Source organism: Acartia tonsa, chromosome 1 (assembly GCF_053477335.1).
Source record: "Acartia tonsa isolate MP-2025a chromosome 1, ASM5347733v1, whole genome shotgun sequence".
NCBI classification, from domain to species: Eukaryota; Metazoa; Arthropoda; class Copepoda; order Calanoida; family Acartiidae; genus Acartia; species Acartia tonsa.
Window position 1 is genome coordinate 60,290,212 of NC_137260.1, and position 27,483 is coordinate 60,317,694.

The 27,483-nt window shown below is 33.0% G+C and overlaps 4 protein-coding genes across 5 annotated transcripts in view; all 4 read left to right on the forward strand.

Moving 5' to 3' along the window:
- Positions 1–19,429, forward strand: Sym (symplekin scaffold protein). Of its 2 annotated transcripts, XR_013881413.1 has the most exons (25): positions 1–128; positions 581–673; positions 4,183–4,248; positions 4,707–4,772; positions 4,922–5,007; positions 5,416–5,614; positions 5,867–5,943; positions 6,931–7,051; positions 7,640–7,867; positions 8,252–8,362; positions 8,657–8,760; positions 11,469–11,577; positions 11,710–11,850; positions 12,240–12,330; positions 12,645–12,874; positions 13,542–13,654; positions 14,249–14,409; positions 14,914–15,152; positions 15,474–15,699; positions 16,228–16,394; positions 16,918–17,067; positions 17,423–17,587; positions 17,985–18,143; positions 18,635–18,901; positions 19,082–19,429. XR_013881413.1 is itself a non-coding variant. In XM_080168076.1 (24 exons), exons 1-24 carry the CDS (start codon positions 75–77, stop codon positions 18,761–18,763), a joined length of 3,285 nt encoding a protein of 1,094 aa, XP_080024202.1. In that variant the 5' UTR covers positions 1–74; the 3' UTR covers positions 18,764–19,429. The 2 variants fall into 2 exon arrangements, 1 of the variants encoding a protein (XP_080024202.1); XM_080168076.1 differs by having other exon boundaries at positions 18,635–19,429.
- On the forward strand, positions 19,407–21,431 carry LOC145325215 (dnaJ homolog subfamily C member 24-like). The gene is made up of 4 exons (XM_080168112.1): positions 19,407–19,524; positions 19,730–19,846; positions 20,650–20,719; positions 21,145–21,431. Exons 1-4 carry the CDS (start codon positions 19,455–19,457, stop codon positions 21,293–21,295), a joined length of 408 nt encoding a protein of 135 aa, XP_080024238.1. The 5' UTR covers positions 19,407–19,454; the 3' UTR covers positions 21,296–21,431.
- Positions 21,375–27,272, forward strand: trsn (translin). The gene is made up of 8 exons (XM_080168099.1): positions 21,375–21,509; positions 22,130–22,221; positions 23,684–23,771; positions 24,281–24,400; positions 24,764–24,915; positions 25,180–25,248; positions 26,511–26,589; positions 26,761–27,272. Exons 1-8 carry the CDS (start codon positions 21,420–21,422, stop codon positions 26,890–26,892), a joined length of 822 nt encoding a protein of 273 aa, XP_080024225.1. The 5' UTR covers positions 21,375–21,419; the 3' UTR covers positions 26,893–27,272.
- Positions 27,260–27,483, forward strand: part of LOC145325187 ((E3-independent) E2 ubiquitin-conjugating enzyme UBE2O-like) — a 20,918-nt gene continuing 20,694 nt past the window's right edge. The window contains exon 1 of the mRNA XM_080168061.1: positions 27,260–27,347. Within this exon, the coding sequence (XP_080024187.1) occupies positions 27,285–27,347 (63 nt within the window). The 5' untranslated portion in view covers positions 27,260–27,284. The remainder of the gene's footprint in view (positions 27,348–27,483) is intronic.

A 27,483-nucleotide genomic window follows, 5' to 3' on the forward strand; every position in this document is an offset into this window, starting at 1 on the left:
ATACATTTTTAAAATTTCAGATAAATTGATTTGTAAACTGTATAAATATATTTATTTGAATAATAAAGTGTGAGATGGCGAGCTCTCGCACTCAAATATCTCCTAGTAAAACCTCTACTAATCAAAAGGTAAAACTAATTTCTGGCTTTAGATAACTTTTAGTATAGAAGCTACTCTAAAACATAGTCCGTATGTAACGTTTCGGGGTAAATTAGATTTATTTCACTGCTGACTAATAAGCATTTTTTATACGTCATGCCGTAGGTATTTAATTTATTTAGAAGATTTCTATATGTACCTTATTTCTTTTTTCCCCCAAAACTTCTAATCAACATTAATAATGAAACAAGGAAGAGTTAGTCCACAATTAGCAAAGCAACAAATATATATATGTATAGTATATTTATTAAACTGTAATACAGGAATTAATTGAAAATCTAATATATTCTGTTACACAATGTACTGCATATCTGACATTCAGATGTATTTACATTGTACCCAAGTTATAGAATAGTTGCAATGTTAATATGATTTTTTCTGTTAAAAAAGTTTAATGCCTAGTAATTTTATTGTTTTAAAGGTGGTAGAATTGTTGAATAATGCCCAGACAAACCCAAATGACAATGAAAGAATAGAAAGTTTAAAAATAGTACAAGAAACAGTATTGCATAAGGTAATTTATTTTCCAGTAATGTTTACAGGGGTGTATATTCTACATGGGATCCAAAATACAGGGCGACCACTGCATACTATATATACTATTTATACTATATAGGATGAATGTGGATACTATATCATACTATATGACAAAAATTTACTATATATACTATATAATATTACCTTTTTTTGACCAAAATTTACTATATATACTATATGATATTACATTTATATAACAAAAAACGAATATTGTCAGTTTTGTGCCAACGCCTCATAAGGTGCGTTTTGTCTTATATTTTCACTGTAGGTTTTCTCCTATTTCTATTTTCTAGCCCCTGCGCGGCAATCATTAACCTTTATCTTACCTAACCTAACCTTCAATAACCTATCAAAAGTTAATTGTGATATGACAAAAATACATAAAGCTCTACAGGTAAAAGATTAAAATTTCTTATTTGAATAGTTAGATTTCAGAATATGCATCTATTTAGATGATATTAAAATATCTGAAGGACATTTTAAAATCGGCCATCAAGTTTAGGTCCTGTAGGTCTCCAAGTCTTCTCTGGACAGAGTCCACATGGAGGCCTGCAGCACCTGAACCTGGAGAGCAATTGTATTTTTTCTTCAGATATGTAAAATTGTAAATAACATCTAAAAAGATGTTTATAAGAAATTTTGATTTTTACCTTACCAGAGTCATCCTGGAGGCCTGCAGCACCTTAACCTGGAGCTCAATTGTCATTTTTTCTTTAAATACATAAATAACATCTAAAACTAAGCCTATGTTGTTTAATAAACTTACATTTAACTTCTTAAATAAAAAATTTTGATTTTATACCTGTCCAGAGTCTACTGGAGGGCAAATGCTGGCACCCCCAAAATTTTTTCCATTTTATTCCCCCACATATAAAAATTACCCAGAATGAATAATAGGGTGGGTCGATTTTGGAATTTCACATTAGTAGACATTGGCAAGGGTTACTGGGACAATATAAACCCTGTGAAACTTGAAAGAGGTTTTATAATCCAAAAACAACAAGCGCGTGGGGGGTATAAAATGTGCCCGCCCCCTTATAAAACCAAAAATTGAAATTCCTTCAAACATAGGCATGTTGCATATCAAAATGACTGCATTGAAATGCTGATTACAGATCTGAAAACCGTTTTGAAAAATATTGATTTAGTCTGAAATGATTTTCAAATAACCTACCAAAATGAACAATTTTGATTAAATCAGCTGTTTTTAGGTACTTTATGAGATCTTATTCGAACTAAGGAGCAATATTTTACAAAACGGATTTCAGATTTGTAATCAGCATATCAATGCAGTCATTTTGATATGCAACATGCCTGTGTTTGAAGGAATTTAAAGTTTTGATTTTATAAGGGGGTGGGCACTTTTTATACCCCCGCGCGCCGGCAGCTATAAGAGCCAAGTCACTTTTAAAACTTGAAAGGGGCTTATCATACATATATATGACTTCCACAACTTATGATAACAGTAAAATCTAAAAAAAGGGGGAAATGGGCCCACCTTAATAAATAATCCCTAAAAAGTTCTGGCGCGCTTCGCGCGCTTTTTTACTTCCACTTTCAAAATTTTTTACCACTGCCAAAAATCAAAAGACTAAATAGTTCCACCAGATAAAAACAGTTCTTAATCATGATACAAACACGTGTTATAGTTTGCAATGGCCCTTTAATTAAACAATGCACTGGGTGTGTCCTATCAATGTCTTTTCAAAGAAGTAACATTTTCCCAATTATTAAGAAAAAAATGTTTAAATCAAAATTGATTGTCTACCTTCCATAAAATAGATCAAACATTTTAATAATTATTAAAATATCAAATACCCTCTTCAAAACTAGTTAAATAAACCTTACCAGGACATATTTGAAGCTACACTTTAAAGGAGAATCATATTGGTTCATCAGTTAGTAACGCTTGTGGGTTGATTAGGTATTTTGTTTTCATGTATAGGATTGAAATTGTTTTTAGTACTTTATTATTAGTTAGGTACTTATTTACATTATTAAATTAACCCTCCCCCCCAAAAAAAAAAAAAAATAAGCTTGGACGCCTCTGTTGGAGGCCAATTTTTTTCCTTCAAATACATAAATAACATCCAAATATATGCTCATTTTTTTTAACAAATAAACTATTAACTGCTCAAATAAGAAGTTTGATTTTTACCTGTACAGAGTCCACCTGAGGGTCTGCAGCACATGAACCTGTAGGCTAAATGTCATTTTTTCTTCAAATATGTAAAAAAAATTACTCAAAAAGATGCATAGTTTGTTTAAAAAGTTGACCTCTAACTCTTGAAACAAGAGATTTGAATTTTACCTGTCCAGAGTGGACCTGGAGGCCTGCAGGACCAGAACTTGAATGTCGATTTTAATTTTTCTTCATTAATGTTAATAACATCCAAAAAGATGCATATTCTGCTTTATAAGTTGACCTCTTACTCTTCAAATAAAAAAATTATTTATAACCTGTCCAGAGTGGACATGGAGGCCTTCAAGACCAGAACTTGGAGGCCTATTTAAATTTTTTCTTCAGATATGTTAATAACATCTAAAAAGATGCATATTCTGTTTAGTAAGTTGATCTCTAACTCTTCAAACAGAAATTTGAATTTTTTTTTACTTGTCTAGAAACCACCTTCCAGCTAGCCTGCAGCACCTGAACCTGGAGACCTATCCAAAAATGATTAAATATACGTGAAATACTACCCAAAAGTAAACTTTTATCCCATATAACCTATAGTCTCACATTAATACCTAGCCTAATAATCACAGAGTAAGCGAAAGTGGCAAAACTCTTCCCCCCACCCCCTTATATGTTAAATTGCTTTGATAACAACTTTGCTTTGAGTTATTATTGATGATGTATTGTATATACTGTGTATTACTAAATAATTCAAAGTACGATACTATATCATACTATATGAGTAAAAAAAAATATACTATATATACTATATGAATAAAAAAAATATACTATAAAAATACTATATTTTTTTGGTTTTGGAGTGGTCGCCCTGAAAATAAGTGGTTGGAGGTTAAAAAAATTAAAAATTAAGAAAACTGAACATTTTTTCCATCCCCCCCCCCCCCCCCTCCTTGGTGAAAAAACCAAAAATATGTGTGGTAGGAGGGATAAAATAAATGAAAAATAGAGTTCTTTAAATATTTAATAAATCTTGTGTAGAATATACACCCCTTAATGTTTATTGGGATTTTTAACCACTCATAAGACAAATATTTAATAAAAAAAGTCGGGACACTCATTCATTCTGATTTAAATTAAATATTAAATGGCAATTCATTTTTAAAATTAGAATCCTTAATCTAAAACACTTTTGGTTTGCCTGTATTATGGCCATGACATAATGTTCAGTATGTAAGTAATGAAGCATTTAAGTACCAATATCAATGTTGATTTTACGCAAAAAAAAAATACAATAAGTACCTAATTAATTTTCTTATTTTGGATACAGTAAAAATATTTTTGTTTACTAGGATCCAGATTTGCTTGATAATTTCCTGGATGAGATTGTTGCTTTCCAAACTAGTCATAGCCAAGAGGTAAGTTCATCTTGTCTGTTACCATACCTAGATATTGTAAAATGAAAACATTTATATGCCCCTCTACTATGATAGTTTAACTTACAAATAAGCATGACAAGGGTCTACAATTCAGCCAATTATTTTCAAATGAAATTGCCGCAAAATTTGATATTTTGTAGGTCTAAAGTTGGCGTTTAACTTGTTTTTTTCTTTTATATGTAACAGAAGGGGAGTGGGTAAGAAGGGCGAGAAAATGTGGGAAAATTTCCTTTAGAATTGTTTGTCAGAATCACATTCCCTTTTCCCTGCACATGACATGCAATTATATCATAATCTTTTACCTACCCCCTGAAATAAGTTTTCTAAGCGGGAAATCAAAATGAATTTACTTCCAACTACCATATGATACTGCGCATTCTTTTGTACTTTTAAGAAATTTTAACATTATGAGTATTTACTAATTGTTTGTTATTTAGGTGAGAAAATTTGTAGTTGGTTTCATAGAAGAAACATGCAAAAAATACACAGAATTCCTTCCAAAGGTAAGTTTATCTTTCTAATTTCATAAAAATCAAATTTAATCTGCTTAACAACTTACATATGTTGGTCTTTCTCTCGCTAATTGTCACATACACATTAAGACACATGAATTATGCACAATGTAATGATATCGTTCTTGTTTCTTATTTAGGTAATCACAAACCTGCAAATGCTTTTAAATGACCGCTCTGTGGTTGTCAAGAAAAGGGTCATTCAGGCAATGGCACAGTTGTACAAGTAAGTTTGATATTTTGTAACTTTTTTCATATTTTGTGTAAGCTTTACGTTGTAAAATTTGTAAGATCTTTTTATATTAGGTATCAAATACCAGTTTTTTCTTTTCTGGCCTGAAAATGGCATTTTTATTTTGATCGATTCAAGTAACTCAGGTGGAGCTCACGTTATAAATATTACATTACATTGTATCTGACTCCTTTACATTAGAAACTATAGTGAATAAATCAAATATAGGAAACCTAATTCTTTTATGAAACTCAACCATACATGTCTAGTTCTACCCAAAAACTAAACTCTCGTCGTAACCATTTCCCAACTGAATTTTTAGTTTTCTGATAAGTAACAATTTAAGGAAGTATAGGTAGGTACTTAGTTTCGAAATGTATAAAGAATCCCCTTTTTTCCCAGAATGACATTGAAGTGGTTGTGCACAGCAACCAACATCTCCGAGGGCATGGAGGCTGGCTGGACCAACATGGTCAACCTCAAGGACGTCATTATCCAGCTGGTGGACTCAGACAACGATGGTGTCAGGACGGTGGCAATCAAGTTCATGGAGATGGTTGTCCTCACACAGACCCACAGAGGACCCAGCTCTGCACCTAAGGTTTATGTTTTTTCTTTTATTTTAGGATTACCTAGTCCATTTTGGCATTAAGTCAGGGATAAGACAAATTGATGTACGTCCCAAATGATACCTACAAAAAAATACCCCTTCTGCAGATTTACAATAAGTTGTTGATAACTTTGGACATTCAACTTGATGAACCAACCAATCAAATTTAATGTTAGTCCCCCAAAGTTGAGTTACTTACGGACGTATCCTAAACGAATTCTTAAAACTATCCATTTATTTTAGGAGAATGATTTCTGTTTGGACGATGTGCCCTTGTCACTGAAGCTTGCCAGACCACGTAAACTAGAAGAGGATGCTAGGTACATAATTTATTATCTAGGACTTGTTAAAATTGGTCAATTGTATTAGCTATTGACAAAATATAAAAATATGATACATTGCTTTTTCGTCACAAAATAACCGTGGGTTATAGAAATTTTACACCAGATTATCATTTACCTTAATATAGTGAAACTCTTGGCTGGATAAAATAACGATACCCCCCCCCCCCAAAGCACCACCTTTACACTATCCACTTCCCTCCTAAGGGGGGGGGGGGGGGGGTTAATGCAACCATCTCGTAATCAATGTATAAATGGCACTTAAAATTCGAGTTTTGATCTGAAATTTGGCATGAGTAATCCTTAGTATGTCTATTTTCCCTAAATCGAAAAAAAAGTTGAAAAAGTAATGGCTAACGGCTCAGCCGTTTAGCCGTTTTTTTTGGCTATTTTTAGGGCAAATCTGTCATAAATTACGTAGAAATCAACTTTTTGAAACATATTTTTGCTTTAAATCATGTGAAATGATACAAAAAAAACATTTTTTGATTTCTAGTACCAGCAACTACCGGCCAGAACCGTTTGAAAACGTTTTGGATCGGAAAAGAGCATTATGTGGAGAGAGGTTTTGTGATGGATTTCGCTTGAAAATACCCAACAAATGGCAAAACGGATGAGCCGCCAGCCGTTAGCCGCTACTTTTCCAACTTTTTGTTCGATTTAGGGAAAATAGACCTACCAAGGATTACTCATGCAAAATTTCAGATCAAAATTCGAATTCTAAGTGCCATTTATACATTGATTACGAGATGGTTGCATTAACCCCCCCCTAATAAACTGACCAATAAATGATGCCCATGTTAGACACCTAAATTGACGACAATTTACCCCTGTCATAATAATAAAATATCAACGTATATTGTACATCCAGTATTAAATAAAATATTGACTTTAAAAGTTCTTTTTTCATCGCCTTTTGATAATTATGCTGTTAAGACATGATTAATTAACAAAATTTGTCTTTAGGAAAGTATTTGACGAGCTTGTAAAGTACCATGGTTCTGCTCACATCAGCAGCGCCAACCTCATGACCTGCATGGGAGCCCTAACTAATATTGCTAAACTCAGGCCAGAATTTCTATCAAAGGTAATTTAGACAAATAGAAATTAACGTTGGTAAGTAGCAAAGCTTTTATGGCAGTATTTTATAGGGTACCAGTATTATATTGGGTGTCTCATATAATATTGCCAAACTCAGGCCGGAATTTCGTTATTTTGTTAATTACAAAGTAAAGTTGGTATGATGTAATGCTTTTCTACAAGTATTGGGTGTTTTTATGAAAGTACGGTCGGAATTTCTATCACAGGGTAGGTAACTCTATTTTAAATAACTGCCAAATATCTTAGGAAGGTAAAACGCTATATTGCCCTTAAAATCTTTGGTTTTTATCAATAAATGATTGGTTTTACCATATTTATAGCCCACATGGAAGCTCTAACTAAGATTGCTAAGCTAAGATAATAATTCTTTCAAGGTAACTTTAAAAGTTTATGTATTTCGATTCGACCTGTTTGTTTCTCGTTTTTTTTTGTTTTTTTTAATATTTCATTTTTAAAATCTAATAGTATTTTAACATCATGAAATGATAAAAGTAAAGAGGAGGAATGCAAGTAATTGATGTGTTGCAAATAAAATTTACCACAAGTTCTAAAAATAATTTAATACATTTTGTAGGTTATCACGACCTTGGAGATGTTGCAGGCCAACCTACCACCCACCCTGGCCAAGAGCCAGGTGTCCAGTGTGCGCAAGCACCTCAAGAATCAGCTGTTATCCTTGCTGCGCCACCCTGCGGCCGCGGAGCACCACTTTACCAACATAACAACGCTGTTGACAGACCTAGGCGCCTCCAGAGAAGAGGTCAACAAGGCATTGCCTCAGTACGAGGAAATGAAGAAGTTGGTAAGTTTTTATGCAACTATTTTCATCAAAAAAATAACGTAAAATTAAAATTTCATTTTGTATTAGGTTCTTTCTCTGTTTAATGAAGAAATTTACCTTTAAATAACAATATTTGTTTAAACGTATCATTATTTTCACTATTTAGTTTTTAAAGCGTATCTATTCTTTTACAACTAGGGTAGGTATATTTACAAATCCAATCAGAAAAAAAATAATTTAAACTTCTTCTAATTGTTGGACTTAGATAAATGGCTGAAAAGTATTGTGCAATCAGATAATATGAAAATTTCATATTATTATGTTGGGAAAAAAGTGAATTACACTTAGGTAGCTTTTTATCTAATATTGTGTTGTTATTGCTGTTTAAAAAATAACAATTTATAGGCCAAGAGGAAGGAGCGAGAGGCCCTGAAGTTTGCGGCAGCCAGAGCTGAGGAACAAAGTTGGGGCTCCAGCCAACCTAAACGTCAAAAGATTGACTTTGCTGATGACGAGGTAAAACATAGGTTTTTTTAAATTTTATTTACATAGGTATTCACTCTTGTTAACATTTTCATCATTAAAAAAAAAGATTTATAATTTTATATATCTGCTGCTCTACCTATTTTTTTACCTGTACATTTACAAATATTTCAAAGAAATTTCTGATATACAGTTTACCGTTATTTTATATAAAATATTTTTACATCATTCACTTCTTTGTACTCGAAACCAGATTTGTCCATAAACTAAATAAAAACAACCAAATATTTCTTTTGATACTTATACAATCTAATTGAAACTATTAAGGATGACGAAGATGATACCGAGACAGCTCCAGAACAAATCAACAAAGTTGAATCTGCTGTCGACATCACTGAAAAGTTTGTCTACGAACAAATAAAAAATCCCAGGTGAATAGTTCAAAATTACTGTCTGTCTATTGACAAGTGGAGTTGGGTGGGTGAATGGTTATTGGTTAAGGAACTTTCTTACGGTACTTTGGGTAAATGGTCTATCCACAGCTTAAAAAGATGTAATTATTTGAATAACACCTAGGTAGGTGTTAGGTTTCATTAATAAGAATATATCAAAGTAGGACACGTATCATGGGAAGAAATTATAAAGTTGCCTAGCTTAATTAGAATAACATTTCTGTCTTATAATTGAATTTCATATGACCCTTAAATACATTACAAATAGAACAATAATAGAAATGTCAACAAACAAGATTAGCTCCTTGTGGAGTAGGTATTACATAAGTAAATATAAAAGCAAAAGAATCCACAGCGTGGCCATATTCTTCAGTATACTGAAAATCTTCAGTATTCTTCAGTATTTGGAAATTGGGGCTTCAGTATTTTCAGTAAATACTGAATATTCAGTATTTGAAAATTTTATTCAGTATTTTTCAGTTTTTGGAAATTTTCATGATTCAGTTTTTTTCATTATTTCTTAAATTCCAAAAAAATTTGCTTAAATACGATGTTTATTTAAGTAGTTGATGTCAGATTTTTTTCGGCGCTTCGCGCCTCACTTTACTTTCCTTTGAATTACCCTATAACTTTGTACATTAATTTTGTTTTTTTTTATGGTAATATACATTTTTTTTTTCAATTTCATCTCAAATATAAATTTTTTAGATATTTGAGATGCTTTTATACAGTATTTTTTTTGTCTATTAATAGAATGAATAATCTAAGGTGAGTACTTTGCATGATTATTGAAGGTAAAGTTTTTAGGTGGGGGGGTAAAGTGGCGATTACCCCCCCCAAATTTTTTTTCATTTTACCTCCCCCCCCCCCATTCATAATTTACCCCTCCAAAAATTTTACCCCGGGGGTAAATTTTGGGGGGGGGGGTAAACAAAATTTACCACTGCCAACAGATTTCATGGGGGGTAATTACCCCCCCCCCAAACAAATTTTACCCCCGGGGTAAAAATTTTGGGGGGGGTAAAAAAAATTTGCGGCGCCATTTTACCCCCTGCAAAAGCGAATTATCCCCCTCTTAAACAAATTTCCCTCCCCCCCCCCCCAAAAAAAGGTGGGACGTCTATGCTCTTAACTCAACTAAAAAGTATTTAAGTTTTGTAATCATTTAAAATTTTTATCAGTCATTTTCTGCTTAATTGGTGCAAGAAAATCTAAGAGGCAAAATTAAAAGATCTTTAAAATATCCCACTAATAACAAAGCTATGATGATATGAAATTTTGAAATGAGGAATCATATAAAAAAATACTTATTCAGTATTTGTATTTTTTTGTTCAGTATTTCAGTATTTTTTCTTATTTTAGGATTCAGTATTTTCAGTATTTCCTTTTTTTTCTTCAGTATCAGTATTTTTTTGGTTGTGGCCACACTGAATCCATATTTAGAACATTCATTATTTTTTTTTTATAAATGTATTACTCAAAACACCAAGGATAACTAAAAAGTACTTTTATCAAGGGGGGGGGGGGGTTTAATGCAACCATCTCGTAATCAGTGAGCAAATGGCACTTACAATTCGAATTTCGATCTGAAATTTTGCATGAGTAATCCTTGGTAGGTCTTTTTTCCCTAAATCGAACAAAAAGTTGAAAAAGTAACGGCTAACGGCTCAGCCGTTTGGCCGTTTTTTGGCTATTTTTAGGGCAAATCTGCCATAAAGGGGGGGGTTTTTAATGCAACCATCTCGTAATCAGTGAGCAAATGACACTTAGAATTCGAATTTCCATCTGAACTTTTGCATGAGTAATCCTTGGTAGGTCTATTTTCCCTAAATCGAACAAAAAAGTTGAAAAGGTAACGGCTAGCGGCTCAGCCGTTCAGCCGTTTTTTTGCCTATTTTCAGGGTAAATCCATCATCAATTACGTAGGAATCAACTTTTTAAAACATATTTTTTGTTTAATTCATGTTAAATGATAGCAATAACCAATTTTAAAACTTCTAGTACCAACAGCTACCGTCTAGAACCGTTTGAAAGCGTTTTGGAGTAGAAAAGAGTATTATGTTGAGAGAGGTTTCGTGACTAATTTGCAATTTAGATATAAAAAAATGGCAAAACAACTGAGCCGTTAGCCGTTACTTTTCCAACTTTTTGTTCGATTTAGGGAAAATAGACCTACCAAGGATTACTCGTGCAAAATTATAGATGGAAATTCGAATTCTAAGTGCCATTTGCTCATTGATTACGAGATGGTTGCATTAAAAACCCCCCCCTTATGTAGGAATCAACTTTTTGAAACATATTTTTGCTTTAAATCATGTGAAATGATACAAAAAAAAAACATTTTTAGATTTCTAGTACCAGCAACTAGCGGCTAGAACCATTTGAAAACGTTTTGGAGCAGCATAGAGTATTATGTGGAGATAGTTTTCGTGATGATCTACCTTGAAAATAGTTTTTAAAATGGCTAAAGTGCTGAGCCGCCAGCCGTTAGCTGTTACTTTTCCAACTTTTTGTTCAATTTAGGGAAAATAGACCTACCAAGGATTACTCATGCAAAATTCCAGATCGAAATTCGAATTCTAAGTGCCATTTGCTCACTGATTACGAGATGGTTGCATTAAACCCCCCCCCCCCTTAATTGAGCGAAAATGATGATTCTTATTAAATAACAAATTTTGTTTGTTTAGTTTTGCTGCTGAGCTTGTAATGATGTCAATGGGAGGACTGCCTAAAGAAATTCCACCCCTATTTAATAATACCTACACACCCATAGCCGCAGCGGGCACGGAAACACAGGTTTGAGGATATTTTTTTCTCATTCTGTAAATCTCAAATGTAATGTAACTGTTACTTTTAAAATACCTTTTTGAAAATATATTTAAATGCTCTATTTTTATTAAGGTAATGATTAACAAACTTCTAATGTAGGTAAAGCATGTGTCCCGACTGTTGGCTGCACAGCTGACAAATGCTGGCCTAGGTCCAGGTATCCAGGAGGAGAAACGACGTCGCAGGATGGCAGCTGAAGGAGGGGATCAGACCCTGCCATCCATGGAAGATTTCGAAAAGGTATCTATCCATGCTTGATTGGTAAAAAAATACAGTAAAGCATTGCAGCTACTCTATATAGGTATGATAGTCCGACACTCAAACTTTAAAGGACCCCCGCTGAAAACGGTATTAATGAAGTAACTCTTATAATTATTTTACAGACCAGAGTGCATACACAACACACAATTGCAACATAAGTAGTTTATTTTTGTCGTTAAATCATTACAATATTAAAATATGTCTTGAAGTTATTTTTAATTGTATCTAATTTTTAGTTCTTAATTTAAATAATGTTAATCTATTGCTGTTGCACATCTTTTTTTTTGAATAAAAACAAATTAAATAGATATATCCTAATTTAAATACAACTAAAAATAAATCAAATGTGACAAGAATTACATTTTTAGAAACAGGTGAAGCTAGCTCCCAGTGGGATAAGTCGACCCAGTAGAAAAACACAAGCTCTTAAACTATCTGAAGTGACCAAGCCTTTGACAAGTAAGTAAATATATTTGTAAGGAGGACAAACAGAAGAGAGGCATTTCGAATACCTAAGTAAAAAAAGTTCAAAAAATTTGCCAAAATTAAAAAAAAAATTTAAAGGAACATCTACCTACTAGAAATAACTTTAAATTATAGGTAAAGGCTAATTTAATAGAAAAAACTTTATTAGTAATCACTATTTTAATAGCGTACTTTACTTCAAAAGACGAATAAGAAAATGTAAGACATTGAAAGGAAATGCTAAGAGGTCTAAAAAAAATCAAAAAATTTTTCCCCTTTTAAAAAAACTCTTCATCTTTTTCTTTTAGGTGCCACCAAGAAGGTAATGGTATTAGACGCAGTGCAGCGAATCTTACGCTGCGATCGGGCGGCCAATATTGAAGGTGTTAAGGATGTGAGAATTAAAATAATAACTTCCCTAGCCGCCTCATATCCTAAGGAGGTGAGGACGTTGTTGCTGGATTATATTCTGGAGGATGTTAATTCCAGGATTGATCTGGCCTTTGGATGGCTCTATGAAGAGTATTGTTTCTATCAGGCATAATGTTCTTAATAAATGACAAGTCTAAGACTGAATAACTAATACGGTTAAAATTAAAATGTAGTTTTAGTGATGCATCTTCTCTAGGTACTTGGGTAAGTCTGAGAAATCAGCGCAGATTTATGATTGTCACAGAGGTAGTTGCACAAAAAAACATTTAAACTTGAATTTAGTGAACTGCATATTTTTTCCTGTTCAATGGTTTGAATTTATTCATAGGGCATATATTTGGAAGAAATTCAAGTTTCTACCATGTAGTTTAGAGAATATGGAGACTTTAATAATTGTATTTTTGTGATATATGCAATTTAATTACCTGGTTTATTTTCACAAAAACAGCATGACGACTAAATTAGTGATGTATAATAGTTTGCTATTTAATATCATACAAAATTATTTACATATGTTTGATTGTATACTTTTAATTTATGCTTGAAATCATTTTTCTAAAATGCACTTCATGCAACTATCTCTTATATTCTCTTCAGGCTAAAGTATCAACTCAGTTTTTCTATTTACGCAATCAAAAGATAAAAGTTCAAATCAACACATTGATTTGTTGATACTATGTAATTTGGTATTATTTAATATGTAACTATTTTTGAAATCCTTGTTTTGTGAAACATCGACTTTTCATTAAATTAAGAACAATTTAATATATTAGGGATTCAACCGAAATTCCTCTGTTTTTAACCGCCCACCAGGAGACGACAGTAAATATAATGATATACTTTGTTCCCTGCTGAATGGTGTCAATCATCGTACTGGCGATGTTTCAAAGGAAAACTCACATTAAGCTTAATAAACAGATCTATAGTATAGATGTATGTATATACATACAATTACCTCCTTTCCTTTTTCACAGACCTCTTATTCTTCTTCTAAATTATTTTCTGCTACTTCATTAGCTGTGTTAATATAAGCGACATCATTGGTTGATTTTCAATGACCCAATAAAAAGGTTGCTCAAGGCGGTTGCGATGGGGAGATACAGTTATTTAACCCTTTCTCCCTCTAGTGTTTTACTCTAATCTTAATAATAAGGTAAGGGAAAGTGGAATGTAAAGGCAACTAAATTATCAGGACTTCTAACAAAAAACGAGCCACCCTAGTATTACATAAAGGGAGATATATGTATACAAATTTAGCTTTTATAGAGTAGCTTCGCTTCTAATTAACTAAGAAATGTGTTTGATCAATCTACAACACTTTCATTTTCCCAAAACACATTGGAGCTATCGAAGATATTCGTCGTATAAGAGCTGTCATTGGTGGTTATTTTTTTATTTCATTATTAGATACCTATAGAACAAAATAAGTAGGTAACTTATATTTTTTTATGAAACAAAATAGTTTAATGTACACTTGGATAAAGGTTGACCGAGATGCAACTCTGCGACGATTATACCTGGAATCACCAATCATCACCAGTGACGCTATCGGGTTGTTAAAACAGTTCTGTATGGAACATGGACGTGCCCTACAAGGGGTCAGTCTTATGAAAGACTTAGTCCTGAAAAGACCGGTTAAACAGGAAAGTGCTTATAAGTTTAATATTGTTTTTAACAAAACTAGCGGATACGCCCATAGAGGCCTCTAGTAACACTTTAAATGTTAAATGTAAAAAAAAACAATATGTGACATATCTATGTTGCGTTTAAGTCTCTGCGTAAAAAAAGTTCGATGTTTTTGTGATTTCTCTTGGGATGGTGGTGGTAACCTCAACTCAAAATAGTTATAAACCTTTCCGGGACCTATGGAAAGCTACCGTGTTAAGGAGTACCGATCAGTTCAGCGGTTAGCGATATCCTTCGATTTAGACAGACATACAGACAAACACACACACATCCTGTTAACTTTATTATAAGGATTTCCAAGTCACCAGTAGGAAAGAGAATATTAAATAAAGAAGAAAAGGGTATAAGCCAATATAAAATGCATTGTAAAGCATGTTTCAATTGCTTAGATACACCGTTTTGTGTTCATATTTTGTTTTTCTTATTATCAATATCTATAAATAAACACTAAAATTATATAGTTGAACTTCCTGAACTCAATTCTTGAATTTTGTTCTCACGAGGACAAGGAGGTGCGAGACGTTGCCCTGGGCACCGTCATCTCCTTGTACGACCGTGGCGAGCTTGCCTCCATCATCGAGGAGTACAGTGTCATGTTTCTCAAGTTTCTGCCCTTGGCAAGGCCCCCGGATATGTTGTTTGGTGCGGATAAGGGCAGGCCGGAAGCGGTTTCCACGTGGAATGAAGATATTATTAAGGTTAGTTCTATGTATTCACATTTTTTATCTAAATTGCTATAGCCAGCAAACTCGAAAAACAACTTTGTTGGACAAATGCTTTGGTTTCACTCTGATCTTGGTGGCACGAAATTATTCTTCCAACTAAAAACAGCTGATTTTAGCCGTTGTTTGCCCACTTACTATCAGACCACCAATTTTTTGTGAGCAGGTTGTTCCCAATACCTGCAAAGTTTATAAAATTGTCCTAAATTAAATGCTAAATTGCCAAGATTTTTTTTAGATTGGCTAATTTAAATTATTTTACAGAAAAGCCACATATATTTTAATTATATGGTTTAGGTTTGTCTCAACTTATACCTGGCGCTGTTGCCCAAATGCCAGAAATTACTGAACAACCTGGCGGACGTGTATGTGAGCTCCAGCGGGGACACAAAGAGGGTCATCCTGCGCATCATTGAGGATCCTATCCGGGATATTGGCATGGAGTCCACACAATTGCTGGCCTTGGTAGAGAATTGTCCCAAGGGATCGGAGACTCTTATCACAAGAATTATTCATATACTCACAGGAATGTTCATTATTTTTAATACAATAGGATGCAATAAAAAAATTCAAAGTAGTGCAACAATAAGAAATCAAGGTAAAGCAAAAAGAAAAGAATAAGAACAGTAATTTAACAAACAGTAGGAATTTAAAGAAAATATAAGTTTTGTTAATGTGATGTTAAATCTCTTAAATGTGTGTTTGTTGAGGTGGGGGGGGGGGGGGTGAGTATTACCTAATGCCTACAGGCTGCTACGTCACTGAATTTCACATAAGTACGGACAAACTTCAGTTTTATAGTAGCTGTGTCCCTAAAAGATTTAACTAATATCCGAAAAGTGTCAATAAAATATTCTAGGTATTATCTGTTTGAGTATCGCAATCGCATATTAAAAAATGTCTCTTCATATTCAAAATATGTTCGGGGTCAAGAAAACTGAAATTCATCTCATAATTTTTTATTTATTTCATCATCTACGGAAAGCAGTTAGTAATGTGATGTGTAAAATAACTTTTGCAGTGCTAAAAAAAAAATAATATACATTTTAACCAGAACGCACAATACCCTCGAAGGAACTTGTAGACAAAGTCCGAGAGCTGTACGCTCACCGAGTGGCTGATGTCCGGTTCCTTATTCCTGTCCTGAGTGGCCTCTCACGTCCAGAGGTTATAGCTGCGCTACCCAAGCTTATTAAACTTAATCCCGGTGTCGTCAAGGTCAGGATATATTTTATTTTCAACAAGACTTATTGTTTTTACTCCTTCCACCAATTAAATTTGTTTAGCTTTTAAGTTACAGAAAATGAGTTTCTCGTGCCCTATAGGGTTTTTTTGTTTGTTTATAAAAAGATAGTAATCTTTTTTCATCTCAAAAGGCATCAGTTTTCATGAAAAAAATCTGTTTTTAAGCCATTTATTAGATCGAGATTTAAAGATTTTATTTAATTTTAAAAAGGCATCAGTTTTCGTGATACTAATCTTGTTATATTTGTTTTAATAAAACACTTGTAGATTCTATTCTGTCCATAGTATCTCAAAAAAACTCAAACCCATAACTTAAATTTTACATTTTTAATCGTCATTTTCTGCTTATGTCCGGTTCTATTGTATTTAATATTAATATTATAATGTTATGTAAAAGTTTAATTTTCACAGATATAAACAATTAGGAATATTTACATACAAAGATAACACACTTTCAATAAATTGAAATATTAACAAAGTTGTGTTTTATGTTTAGGAAGTATTCAATAGGTTGCTGGGCCTGAGTACGAACGGGATGACCGGAGCAATGTTACCCTCTGACCTTCTGATAGCCCTGCACAATATTGATCCAACCAAGTGTGATATGAAGACTGTTATGAAGGCCACTGGCATCTGTTTCAGTGACAGGAATGATAATTCAAAAAATTCATTTTTGTAACAAAAAATTTACCCCAGCAATTAAGAAAGCTATGAAATGAAATGAAGCTTCATATATAATTAGGAAGCTTAATTGAAATAGATATCTAGACCGTTAAAAACGCCAATTTATCTTTATATTATTGTTATAATATAACTGCATCGACGCACAGAAAGATTTTGGACAAGAAACACATAGAATTAAAAGATTTGCGCTTTTTAAATTTGAAGAGTTTTCTATTTATTATTCATGTTTCCCTATTGGTTAATTATTGCCTGTCCTAAATGTTGCCACTTTTAATTGCAAACAAAAACCTAGAATTTGAATTACATATCTTGCCATTAGATCAACCTACACAATGGAGGTGTTGACAATAGTGTTGCAGCAGCTCATGGAACAGAAAGAGATACCTCTCCTCATGATGAGAACTGTCATACAGTCTGTCTCAATATACCCTGGCCTTGTGGGCTTCATTATGAACATCCTGCAGAGACTTATTGTTAAACAGGTCAGTAAGTGATTTCCCTAACAAAGTGCCTAGTTGAGAAGTGAATCCCTCCCCCATTTTATTTTAAATCAAATTAGAAAAGATGAGGGGGGGGGGGGTGTAAGTTTTTCGTTGTTTTGTTTTTCACTTAGGTGATGTTAGATCATATTGGGTACTGGGTAGCCTAGCATGGTTAGGACACCGCTGGATTAGGCCCTATCAGGTTAGGGCTTCCCAATGGGGTTAGGCACAGAAAAAAACTACCGGGAAAGCATTGGTCAGTTTTAACCTAGATAATGTTCTCTAAATAGAAAAATCCCATTTTCAGCTATTTTTGCACCTAATCCCACTTTTTCTACAACTTAATGATTAAGTGACGCTTAAATTGAAATTTTGAGATGACATTGTTGTTTATTAGGTATGGAAACAGAAAACTCTATGGGACGGATTTATCAAATGTTGTCAACGGTTAAAGCCGCAGTCCTTTACAGTGCTGCTTCAGCTGCCTCCGCCGCAGCTGAACAACCTCCTCCAGGCGGCAGAAGATCTAAGGGATCCTCTTCTTATACATGTTCAGGTAAGCCATAAAAATGCTTTTAGTCCTGTCATCTGATATATGATCACTATCGGGAATTAAACCCGCTTTTATAAACAGCAGAGCTTACTACTTAAGTTGCCTTTTTAATGAAAAAAAAAATTTAATATCACAATATCTTTTGTGTTACACTGATGAGATTCAATCCAGCTTCCTCCAGAATTTTCAATAAATCTCTAGTATAGATGTTTAACCAGATAACTACCTGCATCCCCCTGTTTTGGACCTTTTTCGTCAGCTAGCAAATTGCTTTCTGCTCTTTTGTAGCGACTTGGCTGTGTGAATATTCCCGACGATATTGATTGAATTTCAAAGACTCAATTGAAAGTAGGCACGGGGTCCTCGGAGAGGGGACATACAGTTATTTAACTCTTTCCCCCTCTATTGTTTTTCTCTAATGAATTGTCAGCAAAAGCTCTAATCATTCGCCAACTGTACTTCCTTATTTTATTGAAAGATAATTATTTTTTTAGAATTTCACAGATGCCCAACGCCAACACTTGTCCGCTGAAACAATGGATGTTCTGTACGACAAGTACACAACATCCCTACAGGACCCAAAAGATAAAGAAAATAAAGAAACTAACAGTGAAGGATCATGATCTTCAATACATTTTCTGTGATCTAGTTATACTTTTGGAAAGGATTTTCCACCCTACAGAAGATACAAAATGCCCTTTAATATTTCACAATATAAGAAAAATAGTTTATCCCCCAAACTTCTAAAATACCTTGGTTAAGTCAGTGCTGGCTCGTTCCCCGTGGGTTAAATTCGATGAAAGAATATAGTAAAAAATAAAAGCTTAATTAATGTCCTGTTACACAAATTAAGCCTAGGAAATGGCCATCATTTCATTTTTTCTTGTCATACCGAATTTGTCCAGCATTTGAGTCCTGACTTACACTGATCTACCATAAAGAATGAAATAAATAACTAGTAAATTAAACCTGTGAATAACATGTCATGAGAAATATTGTAATATATTTGCTAATTATGTATCATTGTTAAAAGATTTTCAACCTTTATTGTTATGCAATATAAATCGCATAAGTTTAGAAAAATGTCTTGATTCGTTAAAATTCATGAAAAATAGGTTGAAAATCAATATATTGTCAATTGTAATTTTGTTATACCTTATGTAAGAAAACTCTAGTTGCAATAGTCAAATCATAAATCATAAAATTCCTCTAAATCATGTAAAAAATTTGTCCCATGAAACAAAATTCCTATTTTTTCTATTTTTCCTAAGTTCTTTGAATTTTTCAGATATTTGTGGAATGGTTTAATATTACATGGATTATTATAAAGTTTTACAAAGTAGCCATGCAGATGATTTGGCTTTGATTAAGAAGCGTTATCAAGGTAAAAAAAATTTGTTTTAAATCTACTCATAGCTTTTTTTAGGTAATAATTACTAATTAGGGATGTTTGTACACGTTAAATTTTGGAGAAGATTTTTTCCTGGGTTTAATTTTGCTAAAGAATAACTTTGATAAAGAGAAATGATTTGATATAAAGGAGGGGAGAATTCCAAGGTAAAACACTCTAATTTATAATTTCTTTTTAGAGCTTTTACTAAAACACCATCCTGATAAAAATGGCGGCGTTGAGAGTTCAGAATTTCTGGAGATCCGCAAGGCGTGGAATCATTTATCTACCCCAGAGGCAAGAAAATTATATGATGCAGGAAATTTCAATAATATTAGCTCAAGAAATACAGGGTTAGGTTGATGGAAGATAAAATTTATATCTTTTTTGCTTTAGATATGAAAACTTGATTGACTGTTGTGCTTCAATCAAATCCAATAATTCTATTTCCTGTATCGCTCCGAAACCGATTAATATCCGGTGGATTAGAACTTGATCACAGTCATACTGAAAAATTATGTCCAGCATCGTATTATATTCAGTTTTCTATGAATATAAAAATGTACAATCATAAAATAAAACCAGTTTTTTTAGCCCGAGATGCCGAAGGCACATTTTATATCCATGGAAAGATGTTTATAATACGATGCGAGAAATAAGTATTAAAAACAGTTTTCTCTTGTAGACTTTAGAAAGTACATTAATTATAAATGTTTTTTTTCTAGTAGACTTTAGAAAGTACATTAATTAGAACTGGTTTTCTCTAGTAAGAGTTCAGAAAGTACATTATTTAGAACCGATTTTTCTCTCAAAAAGTACAGGAACTGGAAGTTGTTTTCTCCTGTACAGTTACACCTTATAAAGTACATTAATTAGAACCGGTTTTTCTAGTAGACTTTAGAAAGTGGTTTTCTTAAGTACAAACACATTTTAAATATAAAGAAGTTGGCCTTAGTTTCAAGAAAATCTGGCTCCTAATTTTGTACTATTCTTAAATGTAATTATTTAAAAGTACGTTAGCAGATTCAACAGGTTTCAATCTGGTTGGATTTAGATACAAAAGTACCCCCTCCATCTCCTTTAAATATTTATTTAATTTTATTAATATTATGAAATGACCAGAATTATTTGGATCTCAGCTGAGCCAAGATAGTGCAGTTTGGTGCACGCTCAACTTACAAGATCTTAGGTAGGGGTATTTGTAAGAGTAGAATTATTTTATGATATATGCATAATATTATAACATTTATTGGTAACATCTTTGGTATCTTAAGTTTTAAAATTTTTTATCATACAATAAAGTAAACTAAGTAATTTTAGTATCTTTATTTATCGTAGAGTTTTTAAAATATTATATTGAATTAATTCATTTTGAGAATAAGCTCTTGTTAACATTATTGTGTAACTTGTAATGGTATAACTTTCTTTCTACATGACAAAAGTCGATTTTCTTTAATGCCTAAGTAATACCTAGGTAACAACTTTATGTATTTAGCATAATCCTACATAATAGTTCAGGAATAAGTATCATAATCCTTATAAAAAACACTAGGAACATATTTTGAAAATAAGATTTATTTCTAACCTTATGATATAAAATTTATTATTCATTAGATTTAACGGTGAGGAGTACAGCTACTCTTGTAAATGCTCTGGTAATTATGAAATCCACCAAGAGGAAATAGACATAATACTCCAGGAGGGAGATAAGAGTTGTTTTGTTTCCTGTGATTCTTGTTCTCTCACAATACTCCTCAATTTATAGAAGAATGTTTAAAATTGGAACATTTTCTATGCTGGTGCTAAGAGTAACGAAGAAAGATGGTACGCAAGCATTGCGTATGTTATTATTAATCTGTGATAGATGAATACAATTTCATAGGTTTTTTATGACTTTCAGATTTAAAATGGATGTTATTGATAAAGAAGCGGAGAGTGTTTATGAGGTTTTCAGCGAGTATGGAGATTATTTGATTGCTGTAAGAATTTTGATAGAAATTTTGTTTTGTTGTATCGACTTTTGTGGTCTTTCGTAAAGAAGTGAGATACCACCAATGAGAGAAATGTTTCTGCGTCTAATTTATTCAATCTAATGGCTAATCCTTTGTTATTTTTATTAATTAGGTTACGCTTTTTAAGAAAGTTTCTTATTTCATTGACATGAGGCATGTTTTGAATATTTTCTTGAAACAACTAAATAAGTAGCCTTAAGAAAGAGGCTTGAGACAAAGCTTCTTGTATCATGCAACATTAGAGTAAATGGTGTGTAGTGTTCCTGCCTATCGTCGTCAAGTTGTCGGGTTCGAGTCTACTATATGTCATGCGTATTCAATAGGTACAGTTAATGAAATGCTTTGCCTCGTTGTTGTTGTATTGGCTGCTCATAATCCATTTTCGTTGAAAGGCGAAATTTATTACCAATCACAATTAGGACTTCCAGACAATAGTCGTCCAATCAAATAGCCAGAAGAGGATTTCGTCCCTACTAAAAAAATGTACCTTTAAGGTATGAAACCTATGATTATAATAGAAGCTTAATCATCACTATGAATTTCGTCGCAGGTATCCTCTTTCATTAAAGTTATTTTTTACTATTTAGGAAAGTGCTACAAAGGAAAAGCTGCACGAGGCAGTGAAGGCTGTAGAAAAGGAGAGCAGAAAAATGTACAACATCATTCAATATATCCACAGGTCAGAAAAGTGTTTTTTCTTGTTAAAAGCGAAGCTTTTCTATAATTAGGGTCGGTCCGTCCGTCCGTCCGTCCGTACGTCCGTCCGTCCGTAACGGATAGCTTTTTTCGTTAATTTAGGCATGTTAGAATTGTCCTATCGATTTCAAATTTTGCATGGTGATTCCTTTAATAGTTAGGTACGATTTAGAAAGCGGAGCAACTCTATAATCATCACCAAAATGTCCGTACGTCCATTTTAAACATGTTGATTTTTTTACTTTTTTAACAACAAATTTTTATGTGATCTAATCATCCGATTGATCTGATTTTTGGTATATTGATTCCTGGGACAACAAAGTATAATGTAATAAGCGAAGCAACTCTATAATCAAGTCCTAAAAGTGTAAGTATGTCCATAAACATATCCTGAATAAAGCAGTTTTTCAACAAATTTACTTACAAAATTGCTTTGACTCTTATATATTTATATTATGATTATTCAGTTCTGACACTATACAAGTGTTAATGTCCGTTTGTCCTACCGTTTCAGTGCTTCGCTTTTATGGATGTTGTCATCCTTGTTTTTCTATAATAAATGACAATTTTTAAAAGCGAAGCTTTTCTATAATTAGGGTCGGTCCGTCCGTACGTCCGTCCGTCCGAGATAGATAGCTTTTATTCGTTAATTTAGGCATGTTAGAATTGTCCTATCGATTTCAAACTTTGCATGATGATTCCTGTAGTAGTTGGGTACGATTTAGAAAGCGTAGCAACTCTATAATCATTACCAGAATGTCCGTACGTCCATTTTAAACAAGTTGATTTTTCTACTTTTTTAACAACAAATTTTCAAGTGTTTTAATTATCCGTTTGATCTGATTTTTGGTATATTGATTTCTGGGACAACAAAGAACAATATTATAAGCGAAGCAACTCTATAATCAATTCCAAAAATGTAAGTATGTCCATAAACACTATCCTGTTTTTAAGCAGTTTTTCAACAAATTTACCTACAATTTTGATTCGACATTTATACATTTATGTTCCGATTTTTCAGTTTAGATACTATACAAGTGTTAATGTCCGTTTGTCCTACCGTTTCAGTGCTTCGCTTTTATGGATGTTGTCATCCTTGTTGTAGATTCTGATTTTTCTTTTGTCTTTTAAATTAACTAGCGGCTTTGCCCCTAGAGGCATCAATGAATGAAGGTCGTGAAGGGGGCGGGGAGCTTGTCGACCCCTACTTTCAATTTTAGTTTTAAAAAGAAATAGAGATTGATAGGAATTTTTCTCCATGGAGGGGGGGGGGATGGGCCGGGGGCGTTGGTTATATAATATATAACCTCACAAAAACTATTTATAAACCTTCCATGGACCTTTATGAAGCTTCACTGTAAAAAAGAATTATATCAGTTCATTGAGATCTTAAGTTACAGACAGACAACTTGTTTATTATCACGTTCTAGCTTACGTTTATTTAGACCCGGTGCAGACATTCCTAAGATTGTTGAGAAGTGTGAGGCCATGTTTACTGACATTCATTCAGCACTGAAGATTCTGGATGAAGCGGTAAGTTTCACAGTTTGATAAATGCAATAAGGGCCCTTAAGGGATGTAGTAGAATATACGTGGATACAAGGTAAGAAATTGTCGTCAATTTAGCCTGCTAATATGGATCCCTTTTATTGGTCAGTTCATTCATCCAGTTGGAGGGGAGGGAATGGGGTAATGGGGATGGAAGTGGAGAACCGTTATTTTAGCCCGGTGCGTGTTTTACTTTATTAGAAAACATGGAAATCTGATGTAAGTTCAAAATATTGAAACATCCATTAAAGCAACATACTTACACATTTTAATGGGGTGTCTAGGTATATGAAGAACATTTATAAAAGATAAATTCAAGTACAATAACAATATTGATTTCGACAATTTACAGTTATGTGATTTTCTGTCATTTATGAAATTGTGTTTTAAAATATGCATCTTTTGTATTTAATCGTTTTTAGATACTTTCAATAACAATCTTATAAATTATACTTTTTTTTGTTATTCAAGAACTAATTTCTTCATATTAACAGATTCCAGTGGATAGTTACTGGAGGTACCAGAATGTGTGGAACCACACAATCTCCTGGTTATCCTTCCTGGGATCCCTCATTCTCTACCTCAAAACTGACTCTCTGCCAGAAATGCCACAGGTTAGTATTCTTAAAATCTTTTCATATTCATGTGGAAATTTTGCTGTTTTTTGTTTTTTTGCTACTAGATCATTGTAACAGAAATTATATATAATTTCTGATTATATCACAAATTTTTTGAACAATTTTGCATTCTTTTTTACTGGTGTCTTTCTGTCTGAATAAACCCCCCCTGCCCCCCACCCTTATAACAAAACATAAAATGTATGATGATATCTACCTATTGCCTATAGGTTAGTGACAAAGTGAAGAAATCCATAATTGCATTGAATTATTTATTTAGGAACTTCCTTTGAAATTGTCATACATGTTTAATGTTAATATTATGAATGCCACAAACTAAATAATAATTTTATGTTCTAGGTAACTGAGATAATCGGACTAAAGAAGGGTGGGATGAAATCTCTGCGCCTGGATATAGAAGAGTACCTGCTAGGCCTTTGCCAGCTGTGCAATGAGTTGTCCAGGCTGGCGGTCAACTCGGTCACTAGTGAGGACTATCAACGGCCTGTCAGGTAATTTGATAAGATTTGATTGGATGAGCCATTTATAGAATAAATGAAAGTTACCCTTATTTCGAAATAAATTAAAAATAAATAAGGCAAGGTGGGGGGGGGGGGGGGTGGGGGGGTAGTTTTTCGTTTGTCCGTTTATTACTTTAGGTTAGGTTATCTTAGGTGTTAGGTAGCCTCTCACGGTAAGGGCACAGGATATATAGGCCGACCCCGCTGGGGTAAGGCGCTGAATATTGATTTTAATGAAAAGGTTTATATTTTTAGGATCAAAAACTTCATGAACGCACTGTACACAGGATTCAGAATGCTCAACCTCAAGAATGATAACCTCAGGTTTCTTTTATATTTTGATTTGTTAAGGGTGCTTAATTCTGTTTAGAAGAGTAGCTTCTCTATAAATAGAATTTCTTACTGTAAGTCCCTCTCTATGGTTTCCTCCTTTCAACATCGGCTTGTTCAGTAAGATATATAAGTTTTCCGGAATTTTAAAGTTAGGGGGAGATTTGAAATCTGCATCAAATTTTAAGGATTTTTTATAAAATACGTTTTTTCTATAATTCTTTATCTAAAAGCGGAAATGCATTTTAAGTTAATTAATTTTGGCATCTGTGATTGGTGGATTTAAAAAATCTGCGCTATGATTGGATGTCGTACATCATTCAACCAATTAGAGCGCAGGTAGTTTAAAATCCACCTATCCTATTGGTCAAAATTAATTAACTTAAAATGCATTTCCGCTCTTAGATAAAGAATTATAGAAAAAACGAATTTTATAAAAAATCCTTAAAATTTGACGCAGATTTCAAATCTCCCCCTACCTTTAAAATTCCGGAAAACTTATATATCTTATTGTTCAGTTCACACACATACACGCTTTAGTGTACAAAGGCAGTTTTTGACTTTATGTTAAGGGGGTTTTTTTTAATGCAACCATCTCGTAATCAATGATTAAATGGCACTTAGAATTCGAATTTCGATCTGAAATTTTGCATGAGTAATCCTTGGTAGGTCTATTTTCCCTAAATCGAACAAAAAGTTGGAAAAGTAACGGCTGGCGACTCAGCCGTTTAGCCGTTTTTTTGCCTATTTTCAGAGCAAATTCATCATTAATTACGTAGAAATCAACTTTTTAAAACATATTTTTGGTTTATTTCATGTTAAATGATAGCAATAACAGTTTTTTAAATTTCTAGTACCAACAGCTACCGGCTAGGACCGTTTGATAAGGTTTTTGGGCGAGATAAAGTATTATGTGGAGATAGGTTTCGTGACTAATATGCTATTAAGATAGCAAAAAAATGGGAAAACGGCTAAGCCGCTAGCCGTTAGCCGTTAGCCGTTACTTTTCCTAGTTTTTGCTCGATTTAGGGAAAATAGACCTACCAAGGATTATTCATGCACAATTTCAGATCGAAATTCGAATTCTAAGTGCCATTTAATCATTGATTACGAGATGGTTGCATTAACCCCCCCCCCCCCCTTTAATTAACATATTATGTAATAAAGGTTGTTGTGCTGAAAAACCATTTAAGCATATGGTAAAGGGGGTTTTCATTTCCCCGAAATTATGTTTTCCATGTATATTTCACTTTTAGGAAAAGATTTGACTCCATCAAATATGATCTGAAGAAAGTAGAGGAGGTTGTATATGATCTCAGTATTCGTAAATTATGTCAGGAAGGTTTTATTGCTAATGTTAAAGGGGAGTATCCACAAACTAGAGAACGTGAGAAAACTAGAGAAAATAATATTTTGCGCTAATCTTCTATTATTTTTATGAAAGTACCTAAATTTGACCATTAAGTAAAGTGTAAAAACCAACGTTTTACAATAAATCCATTGAAACAGATTTCAACTCTCGAGCTAGAAGGTGAAAGTAGTAAGACAGGTGACAAGGAGGCTCCTAAGAAAGAAGAGGACAAGAAAGAGGTATCTGAAACTCAAGGAGTGGATGAAGTAGATCCAGAAGCAAAATGAAATTAAGAAAATGTAATATGTTTTTGTAAAAACATATTTTTAAAGATTTTTTGACATGATCAAAGTACCTTACTACCTATCCTGTATTTTTTATTGTTTTCTTTGCTACCAGTTGATATTTTGTTATTATTTAAAATCATTCAGAATTAAAAATGAGTTATTCTTGTGATAACTAAAAATTATTAAATTGGCTGTGATGTTTATTAAGATATGTAAATTTCCCAGAAAGCATCATTTTACAAAAACTGTTAATTGTAAATAATTTTTTACTTTATATTAACATTTAATTTATTCTTATGGTTAACTATTATTTTGTATCTTTTTTACTAACGTTTTTTTATGTTTGAAAATTCTGTACCTATTGCTTATTATTTTCAGAATAGGCAATAAAAATGGCTAGGAGTGGCCAAGAACAAAAATACTTCTATGAGGATGAGGTTTGGAGATTGAAAAAGGTAACATTGCAACCCTAAATATTTATAAAAAGCGAAGCATTCCTACAACTAGGGTCGGTCAGTACGTTTGTAACAGATAACTCTTCGTTTGAATATTCCTATAATTTTAAACTTTGCTTGATGATTCCTATAATAA

Bases quoted from the DNA above. Each gene is read 5' to 3' on its own strand.
- Sym (XM_080168076.1), top strand. From the start codon at position 75: ATGGCGAGCTCTCGCACTCAAATATCTCCTAGTAAAACCTCTACTAAT. The intron at 129-580 runs GTAAAACTAATT...ATTGTTTTAAAG, and splicing joins AAACCTCTACTAATCAAAAG to GTGGTAGAATTGTTGAATAA. The intron at 14,410-14,913 runs AGGAAAGTGCTT...CTAAAATTATAT, and splicing joins CCTGAAAAGACCGGTTAAAC to AGTTGAACTTCCTGAACTCA.
- LOC145325215 (XM_080168112.1), top strand. From the start codon at position 19,455: ATGGATTATTATAAAGTTTTACAAAGTAGCCATGCAGATGATTTGGCT. The intron at 19,525-19,729 runs GTAAAAAAAATT...ATTTCTTTTTAG, and splicing joins GATTAAGAAGCGTTATCAAG to AGCTTTTACTAAAACACCAT. The intron at 20,720-21,144 runs GTAGGGGTATTT...ATTATTCATTAG, and splicing joins CTCAACTTACAAGATCTTAG to ATTTAACGGTGAGGAGTACA.
- trsn (XM_080168099.1), top strand. From the start codon at position 21,420: ATGACTTTCAGATTTAAAATGGATGTTATTGATAAAGAAGCGGAGAGT. The intron at 22,222-23,683 runs GTCAGAAAAGTG...ACGTTTATTTAG, and splicing joins ATCATTCAATATATCCACAG to ACCCGGTGCAGACATTCCTA. The intron at 24,401-24,763 runs GTTAGTATTCTT...TTTATGTTCTAG, and splicing joins CTCTGCCAGAAATGCCACAG to GTAACTGAGATAATCGGACT.